Consider the following 22,757-nt stretch of genomic DNA (forward strand, 5'->3'; position numbering starts at 1 on the left):
GAAAAAACAAGCTCAGAGCAAATGGTATTTTTCTTACACAGAACTTTTATTACTGTTCTCTCTCCAGACACTGCTCCATTCATTGATCAAACTATTTTAAAGAAATCCTTTGTGACAACACATATATACATAGTCTTACTCAGTCCACCCAGCAATGGGTGCACTGGGGATCTAGCTTTTTCAAGCAGAAATGGACATACCTTCCCATTTTGAAACTATTGACAAAAATGAAGTGCTGCCATTTGCACCATTAACACAAGCATAGAGAGAAGATGCAGCATTTTTTCCTATCAAATATAACTTCATTAATATAATCTTATATTTTTCTGTTTGCTTCACACAAGCAGTAAGTTGTTTAGTTTCTGCCTTTTTATAATTGGTACGTTATGATGGGTCTCTGCCACCATTCCTTCAAATTTCAGCCCCATAAGCCTTGATTGATGAAGTTTCTTCAGTTGAAGGTAATTTTAATTTGAAATGCACACAGAAAAACGGTACCATTTTTTTTTTTTAAACTCAGCAGTGCAACCCTGACAGCGCCAGGTGCCCTTAAGACCTAGTACTTCTATGACTTAGTTACATAAATATCTACAAATTAAGCATGACAACATCTGAAATGAGTGAGGTTTGTTCTATCTGCCCTTGATTCTTTTTCCACCCTTCAGAAATCAAGTGCATGGGCAGGGAGAAGCCATGCTGTGCTCCTGTTCATGCCCTGGATGCAGCGACGGGGCCACAGGGACCTGAGGCCATGGCATGAAATGCCCCCTCCCACCACAGGTATGGGTCTGGCTGGGCACACCCAGACTGCGGCTGAAAGAATAGGTGTGAGGGATGGGTATATATAGGAGACACAGATAATAATGATGTTAATGATGAATGGCAACATTTTAAAGGGGGTGAGGGCTGGGGGAGTTTGGGTGCAGTCTTTACAAATTGTTCTGTCCTCCTCTTTTTCCCTACACATACCTTTCAGAAAACACAGTTCACAAATCCTAAGTAGGCTCCATGATGCTGTAATTGACTGATGTCTACCGATAATGATCTGCTTGGTAACAATTCTTCTGTGCTCGTTGTAGTAACACTAATAGGAATTATTTCATTTGCTTTCATATGGATGGTGCAAGCACTTCACATAATTAGCGTTAGCACATATGAGGAAAAGCCCCTGGTTATTCACAGATTTCCCCTCTTTGTACCACCTATATATTCTTTCAGTAACCCTTCTAAAGCTCATGCTGTCCATTTTAATTACATTCAGATGACCATGTTTTAAAGTCCACAAGAAAGATGGCTGTAGTGATGTTTTATTGATGTGTACAAGGAGTCATGAAATTAGCTGCAATACGTAACACTATTTCTTTCCAAGAGACTTTAATTGCTTTATAAGCTTACGTAACTGGGACCACTCTACGTGTGGGTGGGTGTTTAAATGCACATCAGTGTGTTTCTGTCATGCCATTTCCAGGTGACAAATGCAGGACTGCAGAGGATCTCCAAATAGCCTTTGCTACAGCCACTCACATCGGTTTAAATTGGGAGTGGGGAAAAATGTCACACAGTATTTGAGACTGATGCAATTACCCTGGCTCGTTGAGACGTTTTGTTTCTTGTCGATTCCTTATTTTCTTTCCCTTGGCCATTACAACCCCAGATCCCCTTTACTAAATCACTATTTGTTTCATGTGAACTGCAGTTCACTGTAGAAGTTAAGAACCTTTACTTTACCTTACTGTAGAACTGTAGAAGAACCTTTCATCACAACTTTGACAGACATCTTACATGTTAGAATGGGGAATAATTGATTGATAATGTGGTGGGCAGACATGTCTTTCTCTGACAATAGTACAAATGAGCTCGGATTACTGATTTGGACCAGATTCCCAGCACCTAGGGGGCTGTGCTTTGGCCTGAAATTTTCCGCCTTGCTATAAGACAAACAAGGCTCACAACAGGTGAATAGTTTAGCATATAAATCTTGGGCCTTCCTAATTTCCCTTTGATAATCGGAAAGACTTTTGTCAGGTAGCAGAAAAATAAATAAAAAAAAAAAGCTTATGTAAAAAATAAAACGACTTTTAAATCATGAATAGTTGCAGCAAATTCTCCTTTTAAATCCAAGCCTAACCCTGTAGGGAGATGCTGCTTTCCTGGGATCACAGATGGCAGGACCAGTTCAGGCTCTTGGTTCTCTTGCAACCTTCTCTTTGGCAGACCGAAGTGATTCTTCTAGGATAGGTTTGAGAGTATTTGTACAGGCTCCTTGTTCCTTCAGGGCTAACTCTTACACCAGTCAAAACCAGTGAGTGAGAAGACCTCTGGAGTTATAGGGTAGGCTGTAGGGAAATTTAAGCATAGGAAATTTAAGCATATTTGATATGTAACTGTTCCTTGGTCCTTATGGATTCAGCACAGCTAAATCACGTCTTGGTAATTATGGAGGACACGTTCAATGAGAGCAAACAGATTCTCCTCGTGCCAAAGCATGCTGTGTCAAGATCTGTAGCCTTCTGCTGTGAAATGTACATGAAAGATGCATCATGAGCTGTTTTGCATCTGCCCATATATTGAGTTGGCTGCAGTATGAAAGCTGCTTTCATACCAGCACAAACACAATTAAATATTACTGCCTTGAGGATAAGATAAAATAACTTACTCATTTTGATAAAATTCAGTTTCACAGGCATAAGAGTGTGGCTCTGTCAGGCACCATCGACATACACGGGCTGGGAGCAAAGGCTGAATTGAATGAGCTCCCTTTCCTCATGCCCGTCCCGGTCTGTTCCTCAGCTGTACCTAAAGCTGCTGCTTCCCTCGCTGACACTGAGCTCACGTGCCCTGTTGTCTGGGAGGAAGGTGAGGAGCAGGTGGCCAGCTGCCTCCTCCTCCCACCACGCTGCCACGGCTTTACCTGTGCAGCCTTTTCCTTCAGCAGAGGCACTTGCACTGAGGTGTGTGGGGAGAGGTCACTTGAATGAGCTGCTCTGTGGAGACAGCCCGAACCTGGAGCAAAGCCGGGATAACTGCAGCGAGACCTACAGGACTTCCCTCCTGCGCTTACCCCTACGAATGTGCTGTGTCCAGCACTTGCTTAGTTTAGGTAACTGCTCATTCTGCTGGTGTCTTCACCATCACTGACTGCAGCCTTCAAAACCGTTTTAACCTGTACTGTCTGGGAACTGCAAGCCAGTAGGGAATAAATGCTGTGCTCTCATACATTGAACCAGCAGCTGGGAATGATTTGCTGACGCAGTCCCTAAGGAATCCTGACCTGGTGGGAGGTACTGACTTCTTTCCACCCTTTTTTAGTACATGGAGCCACAAAGGAGCAGGATGCTCATGTGCTCCAGCCTGCAATTCCCAGTACAGCCAGCTCATGCACAGTTGCAGAGCATGTATTTCAGTTAGAATTACAGATGCTGTGTATTTTGATGATGGATCTGCTACAACACTGGAGAAAGGTAACAAATTAGTTATCACCAGACATGCTTCTGTTTACAATCCTTGTGGCTACCGCTGTACTGATGTTAGATTTTAACACTTTTGTTTCAGAAGGGACTTCATATTAAGAAATCTGTCATCTGAAAACCAAAGCCTGTCTGTGCACATTTGGTACAGAGGGATTTCAGCTACATTCTAAGCAGGCTTCTTTTCTTTTTCTAGGGAGGTTGTACTTCACTATGGAAATCCCTGAGGAATAACCTACTACTTCCCTTACATAAAAAATAAAAAAAATCTTTATTATTTATCTTTTTTGTTATTCTTACCTCCTCTGAAAATGTGGCCACGTAAATACTGTGTAATGAAAATTAGTAATATAGGTTCTTGCATGGACCTACACAGACTTCTAGACAGGGGAAAAAGCCTCAGCCCAGTCTTTGTTCCTTGCCAAGGCAAAGAAAGAACTTTTTAATTGTGAGTTTTCATACATTCCTATCTTATAACTTTTCTGGATTTCTGCTTAACTGTTGGGGAAAGAGAATTCCCACCAGGGCTGCACAGGCAAACATTTTTGTCTGAAATTAGCGTGTATTTAATATTAGGCATATATTGGGGTAGGACTGGACCTCAGATATGTTTTCTTACTCAAAAACATGCAACAGTTTCTACAGGAGCAACTTAGCCCCACACCACCATTACTTTGTTCAGACCATTCCTTAAGGAGGTGTGAAATCAGTTACTCTAGAACAAATAAATTGTATTTCTTATGACTGCTCAAGTCCAAAGGCATGAAAGAGAAACAGTACTGCACCTTCCTGTTCTGTGAAAAATGTCTGGCTTGGATGCCTACACCATGAGCATTCAGAGATAGGAAGACAACTTTTATCTGGCTAGGTTAGGCTGATCTCTGCTTAGGGAGCTAACCTCATGCTTTAATTTGGTGTATGTGCATCTTCTGCTGCAGGTCTCAGTACAGGCAACATAAACTGCTTCTGACCCATGTCTGTTCTGAAATAGAAATGGTGCAGCTACATTTGTGGATGCCAAGCCCAAATCAGTCATCCTTGCTGAGTCTGGACTAATTATTTTGGGCATATTGCTGCAAGATCTGGCTTCTCTGCTTCCAGACTCAAACTAGTATCTTCATGCTGTCCTGAATGATGTGAAAATACAAGCCTGGAAGGGTGTTACCTTGATGATTAGCTCACAGGTTAAACCATTGTCTTACACTCCTCACATTCTCCGTGTACGGTGCAGAGCATGTAATTCAGGAGTGCAGCTGCCATTCACCCACTCAATCACGCCACTGCAAATTAGACACAAAGCACTGCTATTCAGATTTGGTCTCACGAAATAGAGTGGAAAGAGTGGAGAACAAGGCTCTAAATTTAGTCTGTTTAGAATGACACACCACTGAGTATTCTCATCTGTTTTCAAAGATGCAATAAAACAGCATGGCAATACTAGTAGATGTCATTAGCTCTTTGAATTAATAGAATTACTGTTGGCAGCCAACGGTAATAGATTAGAGCAATTCTCATCTAGTACATTAGAGTAATTCTTGGCAGTGTGAACATAATGAATCGCAGGAGTTTACAACACAACCATCCAACTAAAACTTGGAATATAAAGTCTCTGCCTGTAATGACTTCCTTTTTTGCCTCTTTTCTCTTTATTCAAGGCAGTATGATTATTATTATCTTTTTTCAGTCAGAGAGTCGTAGCTCTAAGTTCTGTTTAAAGTTTTTACTGATTTTCAAAGATGCTGTTGACTGGTTAACGTAATTTAAGAAAACCCAACTTTCTCTTTTTAACAAAGGACATCTTCAAGGTTTAACATACCTACCTGAAATCATAGGGGTTTTAGGCAGATAAGATTATAAATTTTCATTACACAAATATATTGTCGTGCCATCTTAACTGGGCTATGAATATTGAAGTACTGATCCTGCTCTATAGCTTCTGTAGAAGTCTTTTCTGTAAAAGAAAAACTGTGTCCCGAGCTTGTCAAGTGTGCGGTTTATTCATTTTTCCCCCAACATCTAATAGCTGTATTGATAAAAAAAAGCATTATCCCAATAGCATCAGCACTATGTAAGCCCTCAAAATGCTACAGACGCCAGTATTTTCTTGCTATAGTTCTTAAGCCTGATACCAATTTCTCTGTTGTGTTGTTGGAATAAGTTTGAGTTATTCTTGATTTATGTGGAAGAATCAAGTCCTGCTAAGGTTGTTATCACTGGAATGGGATTAGGGTTCCTCCTGTTTGTGAACCAGTCTTTGCTGTTCCTACCTTCCATCTGGGCTACAGTCCAAACACGATGTGTCAGAGCCAAATCTGAAGCGATTCAGAGACTCTATACTGGTTGAGAAAACAGTGTGCTTTGATTCTTTACCTATTTGTGCTTAATTTTGAACTATTTTTAAAGAGCTATACTGAAAATAGAGAAGAGAGCAGCTTCTTCTACTTGCCCCCAAAGAGAGACTGGTAAGACAGTGAGCAAACACTCCCTGTCACCTTTTAGCAAGTGAGTTCAGTTGCTGGAAAGGACCATTTCCACCTTTTAATAATCACATCTTTGGTTACCAAAGGTATTGAAAGATGCTGATGGCTCTAATGGAGAACAGCACCTGTGTGTCACTTGCCAGAAGAATTGATATATGCGGATTAGAGGTTATCAGAAGATCTGTATAAATATTGAAAAATATGTTCTGTGCTCTTTCCCCAATGGCAGATTTATGGTCAGCTAGCAACTGCCTGAGATTTGAACACAAAGCGCATGTGGAACCTAATGGCTGCCCTCTGGAATGATTACTGACAGATAATATCCTGCATGGCAAAGGAGAGCCACCGGTCACAGGCGTTCATGCCTGAGACCACAATGCGTGTGGAGAACCTGACAGCTAGCTCCTTCAACACAGTGGTGAGAATCAGACTTTTTTATGTCAACTTGAATCTCTTCATATAAAGAACATGCATCCCATAGGTTCAACACCATTTTTAAATTTATTTCATTTTCCTTGCCCTTGCTGAGCTATGTATGTTTGTTTGCCTTACGCTTCACCTTGATGGCCGTCGCTAAAGGAATGCCCCTGAAGAACTGAAGGCAGAGCACTATTTATGCATTTGGAGGACTACTGAAGAGTTAAAACATTCCTTCTGTTTCTTCTTTACAACTAACCTTCCAACACCACTCTAACGGAGAAGTAGATTTTTTGCAAGCTGAGCAAAAGGAGATGTACCTTTCCCTAGACTATAAAAAAAAAGATTACAGCAATGTAGAGATAGGGAAGCCCAGTGTTCCTGAAATTACCAAAATTACATGACTGATAATCAATTTGGAATCTTTTTCACGTCCTTCCCTCCATTTTTCATTATTCTACTATCTTCTGTATTTTCTGATCTTCTGAAGCAACCAAATAGTATTTTACACAGGGAGAACTTGCTAGAGGAAATTACCCATGAAAAATAAATGCAAGACAACACTGTGACTAAGTGCTGTACCACCAGATCTTGCCGTTCTTTGTCTCCATTGAACAGCCTTGCCTTGGTTTAATTCAGGAAGAATTCTGACTTTGCTATTGCTTCTGATTGTCTTCATTCCAGAATGGATGGTGAATGGAAAAGAAAGTAAAAAACAGTTGTGTCTCTGCAGCCCACCATAGAAGAAAACAGTATTACTGGTTTGACAAGTGTGCCAGACTCACTCGGTAAAAACAAAAATGCTACGTTTTTCTTGCTGTTACCAGTTTACAGATTCCAGAAATTTATAGAAAGGACAAAACATTCAGCTAGAGGCTCCATAAAAATTACATCTTTTTTTGCTAATGTGTGTAAGTCCAGTAAATAGTTTACTTAGTTCTCTTAGGCTTATAATCAACAGGACAGAAGAAAATTTATATGGAAAAATGGATTTTTATAGGCATTTTCTTTCATAAAATTATCCTCCTAACCATTTGGAGGTTTTCTCCCAACTGTTTGAGAAAAAATGAATTCTCAAGTGATTAGTAACTTGAATTATGAGCATTCAAACAAACTCCTCCGTGATCTAAAAATATTGGAAGCAAATCACAGTCAATTAAAAACCCACAGAAATACAGAGGCAGAAAAATATATCACTCAGAAAAACAAATAATTCTTTGTGGCTCTAACTCTCACTGTGAAATTCATTTAGGTAACTCTGCTTTTAAAGTGAAATCAGAGATAGCGTGAAATATCATAGTGAATTAATAATCCAGTATTTTAGTAAATAAATCTGTTGGATGTTGTCATAACTGGTCATGTTGGAAAGCTCAGATCTTCAGCAAAGGAAATAATATAGCTAGACAAGATATAACTGCAACTCTACGGCTGATTTAGGAATTCAATTAGGCTATCTAGAATCTTAGCCAAAAAACAGCATTCCTTTCTAATCCTGGTTCAGGGAAGAACACCACTGACTTTTATAAGATCCCTAACAACCTCACATATGGTGTCCTTGATTGCTGCCCTATGCAGTTTCTTTATTCTCACCTAACATTTCTCTGCCTGAGCCATCATTTTGTCTAAGCAAATGTTTAAATGACTGTGGCCAACCATTCTTACCTCTTTTGGGAGTGTTTTTTTTTCAAAGACTTTTTTTCAAAGGTTGTGTTCCTTGGGGAACTCTGCAATAAACTCACAGTTCTGCTACTGATCAACCACTGCATTCTTACAAGTTGCAAATAGCTATTGTGGGAGGCAAGGGATAGATTCACGGGTTTTGGAGTATTTTTTGCAATGGATTTTCATACACTGACAATTTGTCAGCAGGAAATGCAAAGTGAAGAAGGCTCCAAAGGATCCTACAAGAGAACCAGTAATACCCATATCAAAGCATGTGATGCCATCCTAAAGAGACAATGACTGCCACAGGTACAGGAAGAGTAATTTATAAAACCTGCAGGATAAAACTTTGATTTCTGCACTGCATTATGTTTTCGTTTACTATTTAGTCCACAGTGGGAATCCATTGCTTTTTGCCACAGAACACTGAAAAGGGAGACAGAAACTGAGTCACAGTATTTTGATTAGACAGAAAACAAATAACAGTACTTTGATTACAGTCACTCGTACTTTCTTAAATCTTGTATCTGTATGTAGAAATAGTAGCAAAGCAAAGAGTAAATTTCATAACCCTCTGCTTAATATCATGCTCAGTTGTTGGTACTGTCTGGTTTACAGAACAAGGAGAAATTGGCAGTCTTTTTACAAAGCATTTTCTAGAGCAAGAAGGCTCGAGAGTGGAGTTCTGAATTTGTTTCCATTCCAAAGCTAATACCTTCTGTTCGCAATCATGTTGTTGTACTACAAGGCTGATGATCTTCCTTTCCGGGAAGATTTCTGTGAATTTTACTTTTGCCATATCTGTTTAGCAATAGAAAGTAAAGTGATGCTTTGGATTATCCCGTTCCATTCTCCAACGCCAACACCAAGTCCTTAGCGTAACCTAAGCCTTTTGTTGACCTTTACGTTAACGCTAATCACAAAATAAAGGAATTTATGAAGCATTTTTCAGGATGGTGTTTTCCACCCCATACTTCTGCCAAAATCCTCCTGCTCAAACCCCTAGCTATGCAACTACCTGAGCTGAACACGTCAGCACTAGTTTTTGAAACACTGGTTCTGGCTTTTTATCATTTGCCTATACAGCAAGGGATGGGGGCAAGAGATGGGAGCTATGGGACAGCATAGTGCAAAGAGCTCTCTTTTGAAGGGAAATTTTCTTGGCCATCCTTTCCCATTCAGCTAAATACAGTAAAACATTCCATAAAGTAAAACCAACTTGAAGTGAGGCAAGAAAACTAACTTAAATTAGAATTATTTTTTTTAACAGAAGTTGATCCTACACTTTGTATTCCTTTTTAGGTTATCTGCACATTCGTAAGCACAATATAATAGAATCATAGAACAGCCCAGGTTGGAAGGGACCCCAAAAGATCATCTACGCCAACCTTTAGAAAAGGTTGAAACAAAAGACCCCCCATTTTTCAAATTGTTTAATGAAACAAGAGATTTCATCTGTTAATAGAGATGAGTAAAAAGGCAGTTGTTTTGTATTTAGTTTTTAACGTTGCATCCTCTGAGAGTTTTCTTTGCTTAGAAACCATTTTTCACTTTAATAAGAAACGTAGTTTGTTTTTTGAAATTTGATTGTACTATGACAGATTGTATACAATACATTGTTTAGTATTTATATTCCATTCCAGCATGCTCTAGGTACATTATTACCATATTATTTACATATGTTTTCTGTTGATCATTTCTGAAATACATTTAACCGATCCTCTGACATGCTTTCATCATTTGACTCTGTGAATGCAACTGTCAATAAGGCTGTCTGGGTGTATCAAGACTACAAAGAAACTGAGAAATTGCCCGTGTTTGCTATCAAGGTATTATATCACCCCTTGCTAACACACATTTGCTTGATGCTTATAATCCACTTCAGAGAAACATACTGCTCACCCTCACAAAACTCAGAAACATGCTGGAGAGATTTTTGTTGGGTTTTTTTAAGCACTGTTGTTGATCTGGGTATAAGCTTCACCTTGTTGTCTGAACTAAAGGCTCACTCACCACTTGCTTTCCTTGCTTCCGTTGCCATTTTAAAATGTCACAATTTTCTCCCTGGAATTAGATAAAAACCACTGAATGCCATCCAAAGTGACTCCCAAAGCGCAGGCCAGTTTCACCAAGTCCATAACTAAACTCCAGCTGGATATCTTCTTACTGTCTGCCAGAAGTCCCCCTTCTCAACTGCCATGCAGGTGTTTGGTTTGCTCATCTCCATGATAATGAATCAGACACCAGGTGAGCCCTCAGCTTGCTGCCCCATCATGCATATCTCATGTGTCAGAAGATACTGAATCTGAAAAAAAAATCATTAGGTGATTGCCTACTGCTGCATATTCAACGGAAACCCAATCCTGAAGAATGAGCTGGATGGCTGACATTAGCAAACATGCATTTATTTATCTTCTTCTAACATATTTGCACTCAGCATTGCATGAAAAGTCATTTGTGACACTGATGTGGAAAGCAATATAGAAGTTGCTTACCTACTAGAAGTCACTGTAGAAAATATACTGCCTGTCCAATAATGTCTTTGTTTCAGGTCTGTAATAATGCCCAGGCTGAGTGGTCAAAGCATTTTATCTCCGGCCTTATCTCAAAGACATTGGTTCAAAATTTGCCCCAGCCAGAGTAACTAGGAACTTGATGAGAAATAATTTATGCCATCTTTTGTGATAAAGCATCTTGAACTTGTTTACTCCTACCTCTTTTCAAAAAGGAATTTAGTGTAAATCATTTACTGTTCTTCCTCTAGCTCAGCGTTGTTCAACAGCTATGTATGGCACAACTTTGCAAGGTGTCGAGTATCCCTGGGGGGATGACAAGGCTCAGCTACTGATGGAATATACCAAAGTTTCCACAAGTGACCTCTGTGAGAAGGCTTACTTGATATGGACCTGTTTGTGCGATGACACAAGCAGAAAGTTGAGCGAATGCAGGAAGTCATGTATTAAAATAAACATGATGCAGGTACATTTAAATAAGATTGCTTACGTGTAAAAACAGTCAAGGTAACAGAATTAATAAAAGTTCATAGTATTAAAATTCATAGTATTAAAAAAAAACAGTATGGCTGTGCTGTAAGAACCAAAAATTACAGGGAAATGAAGAGATTTGGGAATAATACTTTGAAATGCAATTACTTTCCATCCAACATCTGAAAGATGCTTTGTTCTGGAATGAATATATGTGCAGAAGTTGGCTTTTGAAAATACACTATGTCTGCTTGTCATCTTTCTTTCATCTGGATCTGATTCACTGATTTCAGACTAGTTACTGCCAAATTATAACAGTGCTGGTGAGCAAAGGTTCTGATCCAACATCAATATGTGGTGAAAAGTATGACACCAAATTGGATTGCTCATATTACAAAGCACGACATTACTCTCATCAGTTGTTAAGCTTTCTCAGACATGTGAAAATACACCTAGGAAGCAGCAAGGTAGCCAGGCATGCATTTCCAGAGTGCATAAGGTGGATCCTTACACAGGCTGGTACTTGGAATGATATATGATGTGCTATTTCATCAACTGAAAATAAGTGAAATGGCCATTGAGTTTAAAGGTATAATATAAGAGAAACTTGAGGGGAAGAAAGGATCATGGGATGTAAAACAAAGGACACAAAATGTCTTACCCTTATGTGAAAGGAGCAGGTAGTGGGAAATGTGATACAAAGCCACAAAGTGAATATAGGAGAAACAATGTCCCAGAGACACAGGGAACCCCCTGGCTGAGGCATGGAAAGACTGCTCAACAATGATCTGGTATTAGTTCCCGGAGTAAGCACAGAAAATACACAATGCAGGGCAGGATTCTCTACTCAGTGGATGGACTAGATACAGTAACTTCTCTCATTTCATGCTGATTTCTACACTTTTAACAAATGTAACAGGTTTTGTCATGGATGTAAACATCTTGCCCTTGCTTAGGTCTTGTTACTCATTCACTGTCTTCATACAGCTCTAATGCCAGTTTACCCAGTCACCCAGGGACTTCTTACCAAATGCATGAAAATTTCCATTTGGCACACACCAGCCATATTACCTTCATAGAGACACGGCCAAAAGAATGAGTCTGAGGTGCAATTTTATCCACCAAACCACCCCTAATATCCATAGAGTTTTTAGATGGCTCTAAATTACTTTGTGCAACTGGTCTGGTAATGCTTGAATCATGAGGCTAAGGACTGTTGGGGGAAAAAGCGCTCCTGGTTTTGAATTTAAGGATTAACAGATTGTAAAGCAAGAAAAAAAAATACCTTTGTCAAGGTCATACTGACTAACTTTATCTTCCTAACCTTGGAGAAATATCAGCACAGACTTTGTATAATTGCATTAACGGGAAGAGAGAGATATATGAGGATATGAGGATCCTTCAACCAAGTTATTTGGGGGGGCGGGGGGAGATTTTCCTCCTTGGCACTTTAAGCAACCTGCATTACCTCCCTGGTGAGCAGACTAGTAGCAACTGAAGATCCCTGGTGCTACCGTGCTCCGCTCTCATTACAGCACATCAGTAAATGTTTTGGAATTGAAGTACTTGAACTGCTCATCTATCCACAAACTAAAGCTCAGTAATCCACCTTCTTTGCTCCTCCATGGGATGGCTGACTTTAACTGTTGCTTCCAGCACAAGATGTAACTTACCCAAGAGGCCAAAGTGCAATTCAAAGTTGCTATGGACATTTTTTTTTAAAGAGGACACTGGACATGGCACCAACAGAGAACCTAGAGAAGTGAGTGTCCATTCTAGAAACAAGAATGGCAGGTCTAGGAAGACTTTTTCCACTTACATGCCACAAACTTGGCATGAAGGTTATGGTTTGTTAAGGTACACTAAAACTCTTCCACAAACACCTAAAGAAAAAAATCTTTTCCATAGAAGGGAGTTTCTGCTCATGCTAACTTCCCTGCTAAATATGAGAGCCAAAATCCAAACTGTGTCAGTCTCTATTGCAGACTTTCTCCCCAAATCCTCCTCCTTCCCAAATATGACCCTTGCAATTTCTTGCAAAAGACAGTACAACCATGGAGGGATACAAATGAAAATCTGCCCACCTCTTTAAGGATCAGCAGAGCCCTCTGCTGTTGCATGTTGTTCCAAACACTGGGCAAATAAAATGAAATTTAATGAGATTAAATAGCCTGTTTACAGAATAGTCATGCATGTTGCTTACCTGTTCAGCTACTCACAAGAAACATGCGTTTGGTGGCATCAATGAGTAAATAGAAAGAAAAACTATTTATATTTTGACATGTCTGATTCTTCAGACAAATGAGCATCATTATTGTCTCCTCCTGTGAATTCATTCTGCAAACAATATGCTCTTAAATATTACAGTGAATATCTAAACCAAATAAATAGTGAATACACAAAGTTTTCCCAAGCCAGCACAGAACTGTGTGTGTTTTGAAAGCTAATGCTGACAGAGCATATATGATGCTGTGAGGTATTCAAAAACTTCCCTTTATTCTTACATTCACACTACGTTCATCTGGAAACCTACTGTACTGGGCAAAGTCTACTGTGCTGACTCAAGTTAAATTCACAGTTGCCTCTTGATATATCACAATATGTCATTCAGTAATCCCACTGAGGAAAATGTAATTACCATGCAACATCTTGTGCTGTCTTGGGATTTCTCACTACGTAAGCAAGCAACAAATTCCTGTCAGTACTGCAGGAATACTGCTGTAGAGATGTAGGAACAGACCAGCTGGGTCATAACCCACAATGTTGTGTTGAAATTACTGGTCACAGAGGATATATTCTTTTTTAGCTGCAGGCTGTATGTATTTTCTATCCACCTGAGTGTGCAGAAACTTGCCCACTGTCCAAATGAACTTTCATACAACGCATTTAATTCTCATAATATTGCTGTAAGGTAGGAATTGTAACAGACGATGAACTGAAGGCTAGAGGAATTGCTGTGTGTCCACAGTCACGCAGAAAAAAGAATGTTTCATGTAAGAAACAGACATTGTTGACCCTTTGGTTCCACCCAGGATCTCTCTCATGACACTTTTCTCTTCTGTAATGCAACAATATGTAACTGCTGTAGGCGCTGATCTCCTGCTGAACAGAGTGAAATCTAAGCCTTCTGCACTTCCCTTCAAAACGCTTTCTGAGCCTGTCCCAAGCCAGCTGAATTACTGCCTTTTCCTTGGGAATCAGGACCTCCCCTCGCAGCTTTGTTCTGCCGCTACAATGACTGTCAGAATCGTCAGGAGGCAGAAGCATTAACACCCATATACTTCCTCAACTTCAGCACAAAGTTCAAAGTTCCTACTGTGGATCCACTCTGATTTCTTAGTATAAAGTCAAATACACAAATAAAATCAAAGGTAGTTGATCACTCACACCTACAGAGAACAGAAGATTCTCACTTGTGACTTCTAAAGCTTGTATGCCACTCTGATAATGTAGTCGTGGGTGTGAATAATAAAAAAGAAGATGCATAGGTAGTTGTTCACATTAATTTTGTTTCCACTGGAGCTGGCTCAATGTAGACTAAGGAGACTGAGATCTCAGATTACTGTCAGAAAGACTGATAGCTTCTTATACCAACATTTAAACATTAGGTTAGGATGCATAAATATAGCAGCAGGAAAATTATAAAAAAGCTGCAAGGAAAACCAAGTTGTCTGCAAGCCAAGACTGAAATGACAGAGAATAATATTCCTGGGAAGATAACAGGCAGCTTGTTTTTTCTCACTTGCTCATTTTCATTCATTTGCATTTTGCTATTGAGATCTTCTCAGAAGCTTTAGCATAAAAATTAAGCATTCTGAAAAATTTTTCCTTGATGTCTGTGTGTGTTTAGGGCAGTTCAGTTTGTCTGGAGTACATGAATGTTACAGGCAGCATTTCTGCAAGAAAACATAGTTACTGCAGGAAAGTATAATCAGCTTGAATAAAGTTGGTTTGATTCATTACTGATGCATCCTCACTGATTTCAGTAAAACCTGATCAAAGGACAATGTGGGCTGAGCATTTCTATGCTCCATGTACTCCAAAAGTGCCCTTTGGAGTGAATAGTCAGTGGAAGAACAGCTAATACACAGGAATAACTTTTTCCTTAGATTTCAAATACATTTTTCTTCTACAGGATTTCTATAAAGGATGATTCAAGAGCACATGGATATAGCTAAATATTAGCTAGTTGAAGTATTTAAACCAAAGTGTATTGGTTCCAAATTGGGTTTGGCTTACTATTGCCTCAAGTTTGTCCAGCTTCCTACTCTAGAGTTCTGGAATATTGCAGTGTGTTATGGTGATCACTTCTGTAACTGGAAGGCACGTGAAATACTGAACTTTCATTTGCTTGGACTAGTAAGTGCAGAATTATGCATCCTAATAAGTTAATTGGATTCACAATGTTTTAAGTACAGAGCTCTGTATTACATAATCCCTTTCCACAATATTGTGCTGAACTCTCCATCGCTGTAATCATCTGAATGAGAAAAAACCCCACAATTAAGGAATACAGATCTACCTGCCTTAGTTCAAGTTCCCTTCTAACCCCACAAACATCCTTGGAAATACAGCAAACCTGAAACCAGCAGCAAAGGTTGACTGCATTGTAAGAGGTTCTATGTAGTCCTACAAAAACTAATCTAAACCACCGTATTCCTGTGTTAAATATGGTGAAAAGCATTAGCCATCTGTCATGACAGCAGCTTGACCTGATGGGCCCTGCAGAGCAGCAGTGAGATCAGCACGGTCCCCGCTGAGCCAGCAGCCCCCTCCTGCACAGTCAGGTGCTGACGCTGTTCCCCGGAACAACAGGTTGTCCTCAGCAGCTCCTCCTGCACTTGTTCTCTATGATCTGGAGTGCCACTGTTGCCTAGGTTTCTGAATAGAAGCTGTGCAATAGTCACCGAAACCGTCAGGTCCTGCAATAAACCCATGCAATAAGCTTGCCTGAATCATACACGTCTGAATCATCTGCAGATTAATATTTAATCTTTTTTTAAAGAAGTATTTGTTTTCAATAAGTAGCTTAATAGCTGTCCTGCTGGACAGCTCCTACCCTGGCAGGAGGGTAGGTATAGGCAGGAGTAGTACCTGAAGAGAAAAAGTGACTTCTAAACCAATTTAAAAAACATATATATAGTAGTCAATTTTCTCTTTCCTTTTGAGAAAGAAAAAACAACTTTTAAATTGGACAACTTAATGAGCAGTGTTCCTGGATGGTCCTTTGTTCTGTGTTACCCTCTGAGAGGAGGCAGTTCAGGAGCTGACCTATCATTTTAATTGCTTCTGGGTTCCGCATATGTGAAAAGCAAACATCTGACACTGAGGACACTGCTGCTGCTCTGCTGCTCTTTGCCAGTGCTGCACTTGCTCTTAATGACGAATGGAAGAATTAATATTAATAGCCTTAAAAAGTAATTTACAGCATGTATTTAATGTCTGTTATTTGACTAACTGGAGTGCTTACAGGTACCTTGAAGGCACTAAAATAAAATAAAAGCCACGGTGTTTCACAGTGGGCAGTGAATACTGTACGCAGATCACACAAAATCCCCAGAGACCAACAGTGACAGTGCAGTACCATGTTGGTCACGAGAATAGTCTTGACTCATGCTGTCTGCGTCTCCTCTTGTCCATTCCTCTTCTAGGAGCTACAGCAGTATTATTTACAAAGCATCCCTGTTCCAGTGAGACTGAGGAAATTAAACCCAGGGGACCGTGGCTGGACATGGGTCACATTTCCCTATTTTGTCTCTGGCAGTGGTATTTCCCTGGTACTACCTAAAAGGCAGAACAGTGTCAACTGCGTTTAGGATCATAGGGTTCTGGGAAGGAAACAGTGGAAGATTTGTGTTATGGTATGTTTTCAGTATTGGCATAATGAAATGTCCATTGGGATGAGACACTCCAGAATGAGGTGGAATTTTTAGCTTGGTATTTGAAATTGGTTCGCTTCATTCATTCAGTGCAAAAATTTCCTCAAAGGTCAGCTTTCTCTGACAGACCACATCATACTGGCGAGAAGGTCCAGGACGACTGCTGTGAGCAGAATGGTTACTACTTTATGTTTGTCTTTATATTTTCCTGAAATATGCTAGTCCTTCTCATCATCTGCTTTGTACCTACTTTTGAGTTTCTGGTAGGAATAATTTAAAAGGAAAGAAACTGTTATCTGGAATATAAATATTCCTTAAGATCTCAGAAATTCATACCCTTAGGGTGCTTCTGGAAAACAAACTCATTTCTCTTGACAGTGGGAACTGAAAAGATCCATATTCAGGATTCATTTCCAATTGACACTACAATGACACTGGATTTGCTCCCTATTAGTTTAGGAATCCACAGAACATTTAACAAGCTGTGAAGTCTGTCACTGCAGGTTTGATTCCCAGCATGTTATCGATGTTTTGCAGCTTACTTCCCCGCCCCCCCCCCTCCCCCCACTTGGTCCTGGCACAGTAGATAAAATAAACCCAGAATTTACAGGTGGCTCTCAATCCCATGTTTTGTATCCTTCATAGGAAGCCAGTGACAAAGATGCACTGACTATGAAATGCAATTTATGTATGAAGCCTCTGAACCTCACCCGTTTCTCTCTTTGACTTGTGTATGGTTTCAACCAGTGAACGTTTTACAAAACAACCGGTTAAAGAAAGGATAAATCATCATGGAAGAACACAGGGTGGGAGGATATCATTCCAGGCTTGGTTATTCTCTCATGCTGAAGACTAACGACAAAAACTGTATGGAAACAAAGATTTAAAACTGATGTAAACCGGAGAGCTAGACTGCTCCTGCAAACCGCTGAGTAAACTGTTGAGATGCTAAAGCTAATGTGCACTTCAGTTTACCGGTGTGAGAAATTGTATCCATGAGCACACTCACTGAAATGAATGGGACCATCAGCACCTAGGCTCCCTGCGTGGGACCAGAACCCTCAGTGCTTTGTGAGAATTAGTATTGCCTAGAAGCTCCTGAGATACCCAAGCACGAACATACCCACCCGCAGCTGACTGCTACTCATGTTACTTCAGCTACGCATAAGAGTCTCCTCAGGTTAAAAATATGATGGGGAATTAACGGCACCCATCTTTTAACATGATTAAGATAATCCCAAATAATATTAAGACATCGCGTACCTATTTCAACAGTTTTAACTTTGCTATCTCTTCAGTCCTTTCTATAGGCAATTAAAAAAGACATGACCAAAATTCTTCCATCTCAGCCAAATGGATTGATGAATTTTAATGGAGAACATTTATTCTGACCTTTAATTAAGTTTGGCGGTCTGAAATCATTAATCTTTGCTGTGAAACTATGCATTCTATCATGAGCATTTAAAACCTTACAATTCCATTTTGCTATAGGGCGGACGTCTATGTGATAATGCAGCTTTCTAGAAGCTGCCTTTGTGTCTTTTACACTACCTTTCCTTTGTTCATGGCATAATACAAACCGTTAAGTATTTGGCCCTGCAGAGGATGGAGCAAACCTCAGTGTGACACTGCTTTGGCCAAAAGCAACCTTTTAATCTTGAAACGTCATCCTAAAGGTTGACAGGCAAGAAATCTAATCTACCTTCTCCAGCCTATGTAAATCTTAATACAGAGCTACTGCTTAAAGGAAGAACTGAACAAACTGCATTATCTGGTGTTATTCTGCTAGATTATTCAGTGACTGCTACTACCAATTTCCCTGTGAACATATTTGCAGTAGTTTAGCCTTTGGGGTGGAAACAATTTCATTTTAATATGCTCTGTGGAGCACTGCCAGTGTTACAGGTGGTATTGTATGTAAGGGAAGAGAAATTCTACATGCATGGAAGTGTGTGCCTTGAGACCCTGAATTCTTTTTCTGGAGGAAAAAAAGGAGTCTCAAAGAGCATTAAAGTACAAAATCCTTCTGGTAGCCATCCTGGACTCTTTCATCACCTGCTAGAAGCTCTTACAGCTGGTTTTACAGGCCTCATGATGTTTTAAAATACAGCGCACTTAGAAGGATGGGAGATGAGACACCCCAGAGAACTCTTCAAGGCAGCTGCTGTTTGGAAAACAGTGATCAATAAAACATCAGCTGGGGATACTTCTGAATGATTGCAATCTCTGGGTTTGATTTAACGGTTTCAGCTGCTGTCCCAGAGCACCTGGCATGCTGTGAACAGGAACAAGTCTTTTGGGTGCTAGCCTTCGAGCTTGTTGCTGTTCCTCCCCTGAGGCTGGGATCTTTTCCCACCTCAGGGAGAACTAACTGGTGGTGTGACTGTTCCCTTTCTTGGTTGCACAGCTTCAGCTCCAGGTCTGTACTGAACTGCAGTTGGTAGAGAATTTATTAATACAGCCTAGACAAGTTAAGGAATACTTTTCAGGCAGTAGGGCACAACGCAAAACTGATTTAAAAAAAAAAAATCACTAAGTTTTGCAGACACTTGAAATGTATCCCTTACATCTCCTTATGAAGAAAAATGCTTAGTTTGGAACATTCTGATTTCTCTCCTTTCCATAATCAGAAATAAAAAGACAGTGCAACTGGGGAAAATGAAAACACAAGCTTTTAATTAAACACCTTCCCCGTCCTGCACACACACAATAAAAGAAACATCTTTCAGGTTCCTGAAAGAACTTAAAATTTAATTTTATAGATCTATTTTTCTCTTTTTAGAAAGTGATTCATTTTGGGGAATGGGTCTTTTGTGTGAATCATTGCCTGTTCTATTATTAAAGAATCATTTGGGACCCTGAATGTTTCAGGTTTGTGCCACCGAACCGTGGGGTTTGTGTGTGCTAATAGACAACAAGCTGGAAGTTTCCAGCCGTCACAGTACAGCCACGTTGTTAACAGGCAGTGCCAGGGGAAACCTTGCATTTTCTCACCCATATAACTGAAAGGCACATCTAACTGCAGGTGTACCCCTTATTTAGTGAATTCCTGACACCCCAAACTGGGTGCTAAAGCTTCCACTAAACAGGAGGGGGGTGTCACCCCCCATTTCATGCATACCACTGCTCACCACTGTGATACAATGAACTGTAGATTTTAGGAACAAGACCTGGCTGAAGAAGTGTTTTAGGGCATGATTAAGACAACATGTGGTCCTTTGCTTTGCAGGTGGTCACTTGCTCACTCCAGGTGAAGAGATTTTTGACAGTTCATCACAATAATACCATCATATTTCAGACTTGCAGTTGCTTTGGGAGGTTTTTTTTTTTCACTCCATGCTCAGAAGAAACAAGGTAAGAAACAGCTTACCAACAAAATCACGTAAAAAAATCATTTGACTCTAATAATTTACTGTCCTTTGTTACCTTCTGCTGTTCTCTTGCATTCCTGGAACGTGCTTTAAACAAACGGGAAGTGTGACCGCTTTCTTTCTTTCTTCAGAAATGTAAAACAGGTTATGTTATCTGGCTGTACTACAAATGCATCAGGATGCCCTGTGGTGTCAGGTGTAAAATCTCGGCTAAAGGATGAAGTACACAGGTCAGAACTCAGCTTATCAGCTCTTGAGAAAAGCTGGAAAGTGAGGGTAAGCCACCTGCAGTGGCTAGAAAGAGAAACAATTGAAGGAGTGAGGAGAGCTGCCCTTGTGGGAAACTGTGAGTTTAACATTAGAAAAAAGAATCACATCTTTTCTATAAAGGGTGTTCACTGCTAGTTTGTTTAAACCTTGAAATCAGGGAAGTGTTATGTCTGTCAGGCTGAAAAGAAAATTTGCAATACAGAATGCATCAACCCTGAAGTTGGTCTCAGGTTAGTGTCACTTTTGAAAAATTATGATATATCCACTTTCTGGATCATATAAAATAACATTTAGGTTATTGCTTTATCCTTTTTGCCTACTTGTTAATTTTATTGAAGAACCGCTTGTTCATGCAGTCAAACGAAAAATAACACAACACCACGTTCAGTAACAGTGACCCAGTCATTTAACCTCAAGCTGCCTATTTCTACATTCATTCTGTTTCATTCTTTAATATAATTACTCCTGTTTGGAATAGACAGTGATGAAATGATCTGACCTTTATGTATTATTACTTGATTAGTTTTTCCATATTTGCTGGGAAAAAAATCAGTTGCTGAAGATTCTTATTAATATTCATTTCAAGTGCTTTTGCATGTCCTTCATGCTCTTCAAGTGAGTTGCTGTATAACAGAAAAGTACTTCTCCTTTCTTCTTTTGCACTACAGCTAAGCAAATTTTCATTAATAATTGTTGAGTTTAAAATCTTGTTTTAAAAATCAGTTTAACCTGGGAAATTCAGGCAAATGTATTTAGACCAAGGACCATTTATTATCATTCTGACTACCCTGGTCACTTCTGTTGCCTCACTGGCTGAGCTGAAGGGAGTTTGATGTTTTAGTTCTCCAGGAACCAGACAAAATTACATAAAACTGAGACTTGGCTGCTCTGATGCAAAGAGGTATGAGATGAGGTTCACAAGGCCACTTTGGTTCCCCAGCGTAGTGTTTGTTTCCTCCACTGAGATTCACAACAGCCACCATGCTAAACTCTCAGATACTTAATCCAGACAGGGAGAAAGAACACTGTGACGTGTGAAACTCTGGTTATAGCTATAAACACAGCTTAAGCCTTCCTCAGCCTGCAAGAAGTGCCTTACGATAACCTGCACCCACACATAAAATTCTCTCTACCATTCCTAAAACTGGGAGTCCAACGCATGAGCACTGGCCTGCCAGGATTAATAGTCAAATGTCAGTGCCTTGGTTCCAAGCCTTACCCAGCCTGAGTGTTTAAACCCACTGATTTAGCTTCTCTTAACACCTACCAGTGCAGGATGCCACAGCCACCCAGCCTGGTGTCAATCCTAAAGCAAGGGGAAGCCCTTTGGCTCTTCTAGGCTCTGGAGGCATATATATGCTTGCCTTGGATGTATAGGCAAATTTGAAAACTACTGTGTGTATATACATTTTGTCAAGGTCATCTTGTGTGATCAGCCCAGAACTCTGAAAATTAGGCACAGCTGACTATTGCTGAAGGTTTATTAATGCTAAGGAGAGTTCTGCCTCCTGTATTATTATTTTATTAAAAAAAAAAATGCAGCTATGAAGTCAGACCAGACTGCTCACAGCTTGATCCAGTCAGGTCTTCCAGACCACCAAGGACAGAAACTGCACAAGCTCTCTGGGCACCCTGCTTCTCTCCTGGGCTGCCCTCAAAGGGTATAAAACCCTATTCCTTACATCCAGCCTCAACCTCTTTTGTTTCCCTTCATGTCAGTCATCTCTTGTCCTCCCATCATGTTCCTCTACGAAGAGCCCAGTTCCATTTTCTCCATAACCTTTTCACTGGTCCTGGGAAGCTGCCTCTGAAGCCATCTTTTCCAGGCTGAACATGCCCTGGTTCCAGAGCCTTTCTTCACAGAGCAAGTGCTCCAGCCATGATCAGCTTGGTGGCTCTCCATTGGGCTTGCTTCTGTTCAACATCTTTCTTGTACTGGCTGGGGGGAAGGAGGGAGGCCCCAAACTGGATGCAGTATCTAGATACGGTCTAGCAAGTCCTAAGTAGAGATAATCAGTTCCCTTAACCGACTGGCTGTGCTCCTGTTCATGCAGCACAGGACACAGATGTCCTCCTTTACTGCTGTTTATACAACTGAACGAAACACTAATCCTCTGTTTCAACCTGCAGTGATATTTGCTCAAGGACTGCTTATTCATTTGGCTTGATTCTGAGGTAAAATACATCAACTTACGTGGGAAATTACTCCATAAAAGTTTAAACTGAA

At 40.1% G+C, this 22,757-nt stretch overlaps 1 protein-coding gene across 4 annotated transcripts in view; it reads right to left on the bottom strand.

Moving 5' to 3' along the window:
* The window catches only part of GABRB1 (gamma-aminobutyric acid type A receptor subunit beta1), a 140,898-nt gene that overhangs the window by 112,734 nt on the left and 5,407 nt on the right, over positions 1-22,757 (bottom strand). Inside the window, exon 4 of one of the 4 annotated variants that reach the window (XM_037383838.1) lies at positions 10,040-10,090. The exons of 2 other annotated variants lie outside the window; for them this stretch is intronic. In XM_037383838.1, coding sequence (XP_037239735.1) covers positions 10,040-10,090 — 51 coding nt within the window. Of the gene's footprint in view, positions 1-10,039; positions 10,332-22,757 lie in introns of all 4 variants that reach the window. One more of the 4 variants, XM_037383850.1, reaches the window with a different exon arrangement.

The sequence above is a fragment of the Falco rusticolus genome, chromosome 1, assembly GCF_015220075.1.
Source record: "Falco rusticolus isolate bFalRus1 chromosome 1, bFalRus1.pri, whole genome shotgun sequence".
NCBI classification, from domain to species: domain Eukaryota; kingdom Metazoa; phylum Chordata; class Aves; order Falconiformes; family Falconidae; genus Falco; species Falco rusticolus.